Raw genomic sequence first — 12,505 nt, forward strand, 5'->3', positions numbered from 1 at the left:
GTACTGATCCTGAGTTACATCCTGTATTTTACTCCAGAGCTGCACTCACTATTCTGCTGGTGCAGTCACTGTGTACATAGATTACTTATCCTGTACTGATCCTGAGTTACGTCCTGTATTATACTCCAGAGCTGCACCCACTATTCTGCTGGTGGAGTCACTGTGTACATTACATTACTTATCCTGTACTGATCCTGAGTTACATTCTGTATTATACTCCAGAGCTGCACTCACTATTCTGCTGGTGCAGTCACTGTGTACATACATTACATTACTTATCCTGTACTGATCCTGAGTTACATCCTGTATTATACTCCAGAGCTGCACTCACTATTCTGCTGGTGGAGTCACTGTGTACATACATTACTTATCCTGTACTGATCCTGAGTTACATCTTATATTATACTCCAGAGCTACACTCACTATTCTGCTGGTGCAGTCACTGTGTACATACATTACTTATCCTGTACTGATCCTGAGTTACATCCTGTATTATACTCCAGAGCTGCACTCACTATTCTGCTGGTGGAGTCACTGTGTACATACATTACATTATTTATCCTGTACTGATCCTGAGTTACATCCTGTATTATACTCCAGAGCTGCACTCCCTGTTCTGGTGATGGAGTCACTGTTCTTCAAATGACAACTAGCAGAATAGTGAGTGAAGCTCTGGAGTATAATACAGGCTTTTTGGGGGGGCTTTTTTATCAGATATGTATTCCTATGTGAGTTTTATATGACATTTTCACTTTGCGAGTGATAAATGCTGGTAGTTATGTTCCCTCTTTTATTCTTGTGCCCACAGGATGCCATGCTCGTCATTTTGAAAAGTCTCATGCCGACGTCACTCTTCAATATCATCGGTTTTGGTTCAACCTTCAAGTCCTTGTTCCCCTGTAGCCAGAGCTACAATGAGGTGAGTGCACTGTAGCCAATCATATCGCTGCTTCTATTTGGATAACCTTCAGAGCCGCAATCTGATTGGTCACCACGGTCGGCTCCACTGTTTTCACACGCAGGAGGATCCTGGCTCCGGGCTGATGGCGGCAGGTTTTGGCTCTTGCTGATAATTTATGTTCTGGAAGGAATAAACAGGAATCAGAGTTTTACTTCTCACAGGAAAGTTTGCCTGTTCTCTGAGAGATTATATACAGTGTAACTATACACATATACATTGTATCAGTGACATGTTATATGTCAGCAGTGAGAGCCGAGGAAGATCGCCATCTGCTGGTCAGACATGGTCTGTCATCACTGACATATAGTAACCCCTCGCTGTACAATAATTTCACCATACAACGGTGGCAGTCATACAGTAACCCCTCGCTGTACAATCATTTCACCAGACAATGGCGGCAGTCATACAGTAATCCCTCGCTGTACAATCATTTCACCAGACAATGGCGGCAGTCATACAGTAATCCCTCGCTTTACAATCATTTCACCAGACAATGGCGGCAGTCATACAGTAATCCCTCGCTTTACAATCATTTCACCAGACAATGGCGGCAGTCATACAGTAACCCCTCACTGTACAGTCATTTCACTATACAACGGTGGCATCAGTCGTACAGTAATCCCTCACTGTACAATTATTTCCCCATACAACGGTGGCATCAGTCGTACAGTAATCCCTCACTGCACAATTATTTGACTATACAATGGCGGTAGTCATACAGTAACCCCTCACTGTACAGTCATTTCACCAGACAATGGCGGCAGTCATACAGTAATCCCTCGCTGTACAATCATTTCACCAGACAATGGCAGCAGTCGTACAGTAATCCCTCACTGTACAATTATTTGACTATACAATGGCGGTAGTCATACAGTAACCCCTCACTGTACAGTCATTTCACCAGACAATGGCGGCAGTCATACAGTAATCCCTCGCTGTACAATCATTTCACCAGACAATGGCGGCAGTCATACAGTAACCCCTCACTGTACAGTCATTTCACCATACAACGGTGGCATCAGTCGTACAGTAATCCCTCGCTGTACAATCATTTCACTATACAATGGCGGTAGTCATACTGTAATCCCTCGCTGTACAATCATTTCACCACACAATGGGGCACTCATACGGTAATCCCTCGCTGTACAATCATTTCACCAGACAATGGCGGCAGTCATACAGTAATCCCTCGCTGTACAATCATTTCACCAGACAATGGCGGCAGTCATACAGTAATCCCTCGCTGTACAATCATTTCACCAGACAATGGCGGCAGTCATACAGTAATCCCTCGCTGTACAATCATTTCACCAGACAATGGCGGCAGTCATACAGTAATTCCTCACTGTACAATCATTTCCCCATACAATGGCGGCAATCATACCGTAACCCCTCACTGCACAGTCATTTTTACCATACAATGGCTGCAGTCATACAGTAATCCCTCGCTGTACAATCATTTCACGATACAACGGTGGCATCAGTCATACAGTAATCCCTCGCTGTACAATAATTTCACCAGACAATGGCGGCAGTCATACAGTAACCCCTCGCTGTACAATCATTTCACGATACAATGGCTGCAGTCATACAGTAATCCCTCGCTGTACAATAATTTCACCGTACAATGGCGGCAGTCATACAGTAATCCCTCGCTGTACAATAATTTCACCATACAATGGCTGCAGGATTTATTTAATTCTTCGTTTGACTGTATTTCACAGTAGATTATTGGGGCAGCACAGCATTAGAAGGAAAAATCAGCTTTTTATTTTCTAGAAGTCATGTCAGGCTCTATCTAGTAAATAGGGTTGAGTGTTTATGTCCATAGAGTTATAGTCTGCCATACACACTGTGCCTACATGGTACTGCCGTACAGTGCAGAAATAATACCACCACGTCGTGCTTACATAATGATGCCATACGTTGCATAAATAATGCCGCCACAAAGTATCTGTGTTATACAGCCATACAGTACAAAAATAATACCACCTATGTATACATACATAATATCACTGCACAGTGCCTAGATAATACTGCCATACCTTGTATACAAACTACCACAAATTGGATACCTGGTACTGCTATACATTACAGAAATATTACAGCACAGTGCCTACATAATACTGCCATACAGTGCATGCATAATACCACCATATAGACATACAGTGCCCAAATTCATATTTAATATGCCGAGAGGAAGCAAGTTTGCAGTAGGCCTTACATACTGGGTTGTGGGGCTGGTGGAGACCTCCTTTTGTCCGTGCTGTTATATGACGTACGCATAGGTTGTGTTCAGGTACTTTATTCGCTGAGTTTTCCTGTGATAGCCATTAATCTGGTATCATAAGGACATATTTTGACGGGGCTTGTGCATCACTATAAGAGATTCTCCTCCTTTGTAATCCTGGGACATTTGAGTCACCCATTTCCAGATTATATCAGTGATGTCACCTGTCAGGCGCTGACATCATTGTTCCAGGATCAATGCAGATCTCCCTAAATTACCCATAAGCACAGAATGAATGATTCAGGCAAGTGATGCCGGAGCTGCAGTGAAGACTGACATTGACACTGAGCAGTTAATGAGATTGCCTCGTTCTTAATGGTAGTTAATGAGGGCAACTCGTTAACTTTCCTGACCCCCCCCCCCCCCAGGTCATCGCGTATCTCTGGTCTGGTGCAGAATATTAAGGAAAGCCGCGTTGTTCTATTTAAAGCCAGGTTTAATCTCCGGCGGTATTATCCGTACAGTGGGGATTATGGGAAGGGAATTCCTGCCATAATTAGGTTACAATCTGTTGTGCCAGTCTGTGCCTGGTGCCCTCGGCCTAGTAACGTATAAACTGGCGGCGGCGGTTTTCAGGAAATTTACAGGCTGTTCCATCCATCCGGCTGCTCTGGACCTGTCTGCCTGTCTGTCTGGCCGGTCTGTAATATATCGTATTAGAGCAGTGGTTCCCGACCTCTGGATTTCCAGCTGTTGGGAAACTACAACTCCCAACATGCCCTGACAGTCGCAGGCATGCCAGGGCATGCTGGGAGTTGTAGTTTGCCAAGACCAGGAGGCACAGGTGGGAAACGACTGCATTAGGGTCTGTCTGCGCATGCTGGGAGTTGTAATTTCCCAAGAGCCACAGACCCACTGGCTGTCAGCGTCTGCTGGGATCTGTAGTTGCCCAACAGCCAGAACCATGGGTTTAAAACCACTGTATAATGTAAGTGGCTAACACAACATGCTGGGAGTTGCCACCAGTAGATGGTTACTGCATTACTGGTTGTTAGGGAAAGCTGGGATTTGTAGTTGATCAACTTCTCAGGTTGGAGATAACCTTATTATGGGCTGTCAGCATCTGCTGGGAGTTTTAGTTGTCAGCCAGAGAGCAACCAGTTAGAAACCATTAGTAGCTGCAGTACATACTGAGAGTTGTAGTTTTCCAAGAACCGGAGAACCACAGGTTTGAGACCCCTGTATTAAGGGCTCTGTCAGCATATGCTGGTAGTTGTGGTTTTCCGAGAACCATAGCTTTGAGACACCTGCATTAAGGGCTGTCAGCGCATTGTGAGAGTTGTAATTTCCCAAAAGCTAGAAAACCACCAGTTAGAGACCACAATATTAGTGGCTGTCAGTGCATAATGGGAGTAGTAGTTTGCCAAGAGCTGTAGAGGCACTGGTTAGAGACCACTGCATTAGTGGATGTCAAGACACAATGAGAGTTGGAGTTTTCCAAGAGCTGGAGAGCCATAAGTTGTAAACAACTGCATTAGGGGCTGTCAGCTCATGATGGGAGTTGTGGTTTCCCCAGTTGGAAACTGCTGCATTAGTGGACGTCAGCATATGTGGGGAGTTGTAGTTTCTAAGCAGGTTGGCGACACCTGCATTAGGAGGTTTAAGAGCATGCTAGGAGTTGTTAACTCCCAGGAGCCAGAGAACCATTAGTTGGAGACCACTATATTAGTTGTTGTCTGCGCATAATGGGAGTAGTAGTTTCCCAAGACCTGGAGAGCCACAGGTTAGAGAGACCTGCATTAGACCTTCCTTCCCGATGCTGTAGAACTGTGCAGATTTGCATAGATCTTAGGAAAGCTGGGTGACAACCACAAGGGGAAGTTGTAATGGCTACTCTGAACGTTGTCACCCAGCTTTCTCAGCGACGGATATAAACTAAGAAAAGCAGAATGAGCCCACAGCTAGCTGCTCTTATCCACGTTGTGTCTGTGCCTTGCAGGAAAGCCTCGCCATTGCCTGTGAGAGCATCAAGAAACTTCGAGCCGACATGGGGGGGACCAACATCTTATCGCCCCTGAACTGGATCATCCGGCAGCCGGTGTGCCGCGGTTACCCACGTCTCCTCTTCCTGCTCACGGACGGAGCTGTCAGCAACACCGGCAAAGTCATCGAGCTCATCCGTCATCACGCGTCCTTCACTCGGTAAACATGAGTGGGGGGGGGGTCTCTAATAATAGAAGCCACTGGAAAGTCACAGGGGGCCGCACTCACTGTTTCCAGCACTGGACCCAAGCGACCGTCATGGGAGCGACCGAAGGGTGATGTTTGCTTGATAAACAGGGGAAGTCTCCAGGCGTCAACCATCCGTGGCCCCCATGACTGATGGAGCAAACATCTACCCTGCTCCTCATCCGTTCCCCTGATAAATCCTGCCCAAAGGCCTACCACAAGGTTCACATGGGTGACTTAAAGCTCCCCGACCTACCCCCACCGCCCATGAGGGGCCTTCTTATGCGGTATGGGATAGTCCTCCCTCAGGCACCTTCGCCTGGGTGCACTGCCACCTCTGCACCCATTGCTTTACTTATGTTGAGTTACATCAAAACGTATACTCCAGTCACATCCAGAGCTGCATTTACAGTTTTAGTTATTTTTTACGAGTTGTGCTTGAAACCATAGTGCAGGTAAACCACCCTTAGCTACCGAGGGCAGCAAGCCAAGGTTTGAATGAGGCTCTGGTTTGGATTGAAGTATAGGACATGATGTGACTCAAGATGAAATACGGAAATGAATGCTCTGTTACAATCCTAGGTCATTGCTGGGTGTGAAATGCATGGGGTTCTTTGGCTTTGTAGGTAAAAAAAAATTTGTAGGAATGTTTTTATGATATTCTGACCACTAGATGGCGCTGCTCCATTGCATTATATGGAGAGGTTACATTTCCAGGTCTCTTTCACTTTGAAGGGAACAGATTTTTCCAGTAACTCTTTAATGTTTTATGTACGTTGTTCATATTTTGTAGATGTTACAGCTTCGGGATCGGCCAAAATGCCTGCCGCCGACTGGTCCAGGGAGTGGCGAGCGTGTCCAAGGGCAGCGCAGAATTCTTAATTGAAGGAGAAAGACTACAACCCAAGGTCAGTCAATCGACAAGGCTGAGTAGAGGTCATTGTCTGAAGTCCGACATCCCGCTATCCGTGCCCAGCTTTCCCAGGATGCTATTATATGGCCATAGCTGACCGCTGAGAGCAGTAGCTCAAATCCGTTGTGAACCATAGTGGAAAAGGGTGTAGCGGATAGCAGACCATTGTCTGTAATCTCCAAAGAGTCGGCTCATCCTTCTAGACAACTGTTTTTTTGCAGATGTTGCAATCTCTGAAAAAGTCAATGGCCCCGGTTCTTAGTGATGTCACCGTGGAGTGGGTTTTCCCAGAAAGCACCGAGGTCCTGATCTCCCCGATCAGCTCCAGCTTCCTCTTCCCCGGAGATCGTCTGGTGGGTTACGGAGTTGTGTGCAGTACGGCCCGCTTCCTCTCCAACCCCCGTACAGTGAGTAGAAAAAAAAGTTATCATCTCTGAAAACTAGTAATGACTTCATACTTTCCACAGCTGGGGGTCTGTTACACTTGTATCCACTCTAGACAATCGCATCTATAGCAAGCTGATCCGGCTCCCTGATCCGACACAAATGCCGGCTGGCGGCCAGACCATAAACCATTGCATGCAACGGCTTTTCTCTGGCCGAAACCTGTAGCCACTTATAGTCAATGGGGATCCAGCGGGCAATGGCGGACCCATTGAAATCCGTCAGACTGCTCGCTGCCGGAGATGTGAATGAAGCCTAATCATCCCGGGCTCCAGCCTGAAACATTCTATCTTCACTAATACATTGTAACAAACTCACTGGACAGGAGAGAAATGCGTGCGGTTGTGTATAGCTCACAGGGGATTGGCTGGAATATACACAGTTGCGATAAACCCTCGCTGGTGAGGGTCTATCTGAGGTTTCAGATGTAAAAAAATACATAAATAAATGTTCTCATTCACTGACAGCAAGCAGATGTCTTAAAAGTGTTGCAGAATTGAAACACAAAGTCCATTAGAAAGTTTCAGAACATTTCATTATACAGTGATTGGGGTATATGTATAAAAGATAGCGGAAACATTGCAGTCTACTATATGCTGTCGATTGGAGGAAATCTACTGCTCTCTTTTATTAGCCATGTCAGGCTGGGGAATGGCTGGACTTAATATCTATGACTTTCCAGTAATCACATAATGTTATACTGTTAAAGGGGCAGGCTCCCAAACAGGATAGGTGATAAATATATGATCGCTAGGGGTCCAACTGCTGGTTGTAACAGTGACCACAGGAAGCATGGGACCTTGTAATAACGAGTGCAGGAAGCACAGGACCTTGTAATAATGACTGCAGGAAGCACAGGACCTTGTAAGAACAAGTGCAGGAAGCACAGGACCTTGTAATAATGACTGCAGGAAGCACAGGACCTTGTAATAATGGCTGTAAGAAGCACAGGACCTTATAATAATGACTGCAGGAAGCACAGGAACTTGTAATAATGACTGCAGGAAGCACGGGACCTTGTAATAACGACTGCAGGAAGCACAGGACCTTGTAAGAACAAGTGCAGGAAGCACAGGACCTTGTAATAATGGCTGTAAGAAGCATGGGACCTTATAATAATGACTGCAGGAAGCACAGGAACTTGTAATAATGACTGGAGGAAGCACAGGACCTTGTAATAATGACTGCAGGAAGCACAGGACCTTGTAATAATGACTGCAGGAAGCACGTAGCCTTGTAATAATGACTGCAGGAAGCACAGGACCTTGTAATAATGACTGCAGGAAGCACAGGACCTTGCAATAACGAGTGCAGGAAGCACAGAACCTTATAATAACGAGTGCAGGAAGCACAAAACCTTGTAATAATGACTGCAGGAAGCACAGGACCTTGTAATAATGACTGCAGGAAGCACAGGACCTTGTAATAATGACTGCAGGAAGCACAGGACCTTGTAATAATGACTGCAGGAAGCATGGGACCTTGTAATAATGACTACAGGTTGCACAGGACCTTGTAATAATGACTGCAGGAAGCACAGGACCTTGTTATAATGACTGCAGGAAGCACGGGACCTTGTAATAACAAGTGCAGGAAGCACAGGACCTTGTAATAATGACTGCAGGAAGCACAGGACCTTGTAATAATGACTGCAGGAAGCACAGAACCTTGTAATAATGACTGCAGAAAGCACAGGACCTTGTTATAATGACTGCAGGAAGCACAGGACCTTGTAATAACAAGTGCAGGAAGCACAGGACCTTGTAATAATGACTGCAGGAAGCACAGGACCTTGTAATAACAAGTGCAGGAAGCACAGGACCTTGTAATAATGACTGCAGGAAGCACAGGTCCTTGCAATAACGAGCGTAGGAAGCACAGAACCTTATAATAACGAGTGCAGGAAACACCGAACCTTGTAATAACAAGTGCAGGAAGCACAAAACCTTGTAATAATGACTGCAGGAAGCACGTGGCCTTGTAATAATGACTGCAGGAAGCACAGGACCTTGTTATAATGACTGCAGGAAGCACCGGACCTTGTAATAACAAGTGCAGGAAGCACAGGACCTTGTAATAATGACTGCAGGAAGCACAGGACCTTGTAATAACAAGTGCAGGAAGCACCGGACCATGTAATAACAAGTGCAGGAAGCACCGGACCATTGTAATAATGACTGCAGGAAGCACAGGACCTTGCAATAACGAGCGCAGGAAGCACAGAACCTTATAATAACGAGTGCAGGAAACACCGAACCTTGTAATAACAAGTGCAGGAAGCACAAAACCTTGTAATAATGACTGCAGGAAGCACGTAGCCTTGTAATAATGACTGCAGGAAGCACAGGACCTTGTAATAATGACTGCAGGAAGCACAGGACCTTGTAATAATGACTGCAGGAAGCACAGGACTTTGTAATAATGACTGCAGGAAGCACAGGACCTTGTAATAATGACTGCAGGAAGCACAGGACCTTGTAATAATGACTGTAGGAAGCACAGGACCTTGTAATAATGACTGCAGGAAGCACAGGACCTTGTAATAATGACTGCAGGAAGCACATTACCTTGTAATAATGACTGCAGGAAGCACAGGACCTTGTAATAATGACTGCAGGACGCACAGGACCTTGTAATAATGACTGCAGGAAGCACAGGATCTTGTGCTTTATACAGCAGACACCTGGTGGCAGAGTCTATGATCACAGACAACCATGATTACGGACTTTTAACCCCCTCAGTTGCTGTCAATTGAGACTATGGCATCTGAACGGTTATTTACTGGAAGCGCAGCACTCACGGTAACCGAATGATCCCCCTACAATGAGATTGATGGAGCCATTCAGTTACTATAGCAGCCTTGGGCCTTATGATGGTTCCCAGGCCAGCCATACTAAACAGCCTGTGAAGGCCTGCCTGTGGAAATGCCTCATAGGAACACTGATTTTCCCATAGAGTTCCTATAGACTGCAATGGTAAACCATTATAGTCTATGGTATAATCTATGTAATGAGTGCATGTTCAAGTCTCCTTGGGGTACTAAAAAAAAGGTAAAAAAAAAAAGATAAAAAGAACAAGAAAGTCAACTCTTTCCCCATTTTGCAGATAAAATAAACCATAAAAAATGCCTGAACTATTAGAATATAAAAGTATGTATCCCGTACGATGAATGTCATAACAGAAAAAAAAAATGTCTGAATTTGTGTTTTTGGTTTATTCACTTTTCAAGAAAAAAATTAAGAAAAAGTGATCAAAAATTTATAATACAAAAACCACTAATACAGACATTTTTTTTCTGTTATGACATTCATCGTACGGGATACATACTTTTATATTCTAATAGTTCAGGCATTTTTTATGGTTTATTTTATCTGCAAAATGGGGAAAGAGTTGACTTTATTTTAGGTTTTTTTTAAATCTTTTTTTTACCTTCATTTTTAGTACCCCAAGGAGCCTTGAACATGCACTCATTACATAGATTATACCATAGACTGTAATGGTTTACCATTGCAGTCTATGGGAACTCTGGGAAAATCAGAGTTCCTATGAGGCATTTCCACAGGCAGGGCTTCACAGGCTGTTTAGTATGGCTGGCCTGGGAACCTTCATAAGGCCCAAGGCTGCTATTTTCTGAAATGGTCAATCAATAAAAACTAAAAAATAACCATAACAAAAAATGAGTAATACAAAAAAGTAATTAAAAATATTAACACATATAAAAAACTATAAAACTGTGGTATCGATGTATTCGTACTGACCCACAGAATGAATTTCGCAGGTCAGTTTTACTGCCTAGGGAACCCTCAAAACAATGGCAGAATTGCGTTGTTTTCCAAATTCCACCCCATTTAGATTTTTTTTCCATCTTCTTACTACATTGCGTGAAATATTAGGTGGTGCCATTAGAAAGTACAACTTGTCCCACAAAAAACAAGCCCTGTGAACAGAATTTTTTTTTTAAAAGTTTTTAAAAAGTCCGGAAAGAGTTAAGGAAGGAAATGTATTTTAGTTGTCACCGTGTTTGCTATATTGTAGCGTCCAACAACAGTCAGATGTTTTTAACTTCTTTTTGACTTGTAATCCCTCCGATCATTTACAAGATTTCTACTTTTCCTTGCTTCCTCCTTCAACAAGTCTACACTGGGCATTGGGCAATGACTTAGTTAATTTTCCTTAAGCCGCGAGGCTTCAGATGTTCAGTTCTCTGTAGAAGCTTTTCAGCTTTTCGCCTTTTACCATGGAAACGGGATAAGTCGTAACGAGGCAGAACTCAAAACCTTTATTTCTAGGGATTCTTTTAAGTCGATTAATGATCTCTTCATCAAACATGACGGCAACTTCAAACCTTTGCCTTTCTTAAAGGTACCATTTCAATTGGATGGTCAACCTGACGAAAATAAGCAACTATTCTGGTGTTTTTCTTCGGTTGCATCGAAGGAATAAAATACATTCAGAGCTGTCAACAAGTAAAAAGAAATTTTCATTTGTAGACTGTGGACAACACATGCTTAAAGGGGATCTCTACCTATTTTTAGAGGCTGGGATGGGGATTGGACATGGTGCCACTGCTGATGTCTCCAGCATAGCACCAGTCCATCTTTGAGCAGTTCAGTCCTGTCTGGTTGTTATAGATACATTGCAAAAACCACATGCTTCTCAATGGGGTTGTCAGACAGCAATTCCTTAGCAATCAGTCTGGCACAACTTCCTCTGTCTCTTATCGCTGTACTAACCAATTTTTGGTAAAAAATAAAAATAATAAAAATTACTTATACATGGAAAATCTCTTTAAATGTCATTATGTGTTTATGTATTTTCCTTCCTTGCAGGATAAGAGGAGGAGATACAGTATGATGCGCTCTCAGGAGTCGGGGAGCTCCGTATTTTTCCAGTCCCAAGACTCTTCTGGAAGTGGAGGGTCGAGGGGTCAACAAGACACTGGTCTTTCCTTGGAACACAGCACAGAATTTCTGGACAGTAAAGAGGATCTGGCTGGAGAACGTGAGTCTGGTAAGTAAGACAGAAGGTCATCAACTTTATCTCAGTCAATGAATAAGACATGAGCTGGAGACTCCTGACAGAAGATCCCTGCCGAGAGGCAATAATAGCCACGTGATCAAGATCCATAATTCCTGTTTGCTTTTCCAGCAGATCCTGGCTTTCAACGAAGAGCCTACAGCACCAGTCAGATTGCCGACCACCAACCTTTGCTGAGGTTCCACACGGCCAGCGACCCCAGTACTGCCCAGGAGAAGAGTCCTGTATGCAGGATCCAAATCCAAGAACTTCAGGGTACAGACGACACAAGCTCTGACATTCATGAGTCTCAGGTACCAGGTGACATCTCAGTATAGAGCTATGCACAAGAAAACTTACCTAAACAAGAGAAAGGTCACATTATAGTCGATTTATTATCCAATCACAGACTAACCTGCACACTCTGTAACTTCACCGTGACATCATCATCCAGTCACAGACTAACCTGCTACATAGACTGTGACCTCACTGTGACATCATCATCCAGTCACAGACTAACCTGCTACATAGACTGTGACCTCAATGTGACATTATCATCCAGTCACAGACTAATCTGACACACAGACTCTGTGACCTCACTATGACATCATCATCCAGTCACACACTAATCTGCCACATAGACTGTGACTTCACCGTGACATCATCCAGTCACAGACTAATCTGCCACTTGCACTGCGTGACCTCACTGTGA

General features: G+C 44.2%; 1 protein-coding gene across 1 annotated transcript in view; it reads left to right on the top strand.

The window, feature by feature from the left end:
• The window catches only part of VWA5B1 (von Willebrand factor A domain containing 5B1), a 63,370-nt gene that overhangs the window by 21,228 nt on the left and 29,637 nt on the right, over positions 1-12,505 (top strand). The window contains exons 8-13 of the mRNA XM_044278608.1: positions 809-919; positions 5,191-5,393; positions 6,214-6,328; positions 6,555-6,740; positions 11,607-11,787; positions 11,929-12,107. Of these exons, the coding sequence (XP_044134543.1) occupies positions 809-919; positions 5,191-5,393; positions 6,214-6,328; positions 6,555-6,740; positions 11,607-11,787; positions 11,929-12,107 (975 nt within the window). The remainder of the gene's footprint in view (positions 1-808; positions 920-5,190; positions 5,394-6,213; positions 6,329-6,554; positions 6,741-11,606; positions 11,788-11,928; positions 12,108-12,505) is intronic.

This window comes from Bufo gargarizans, chromosome 2 (genome assembly GCF_014858855.1).
Source record: "Bufo gargarizans isolate SCDJY-AF-19 chromosome 2, ASM1485885v1, whole genome shotgun sequence".
NCBI lineage: Eukaryota > Metazoa > Chordata > Amphibia > Anura > Bufonidae > Bufo > Bufo gargarizans.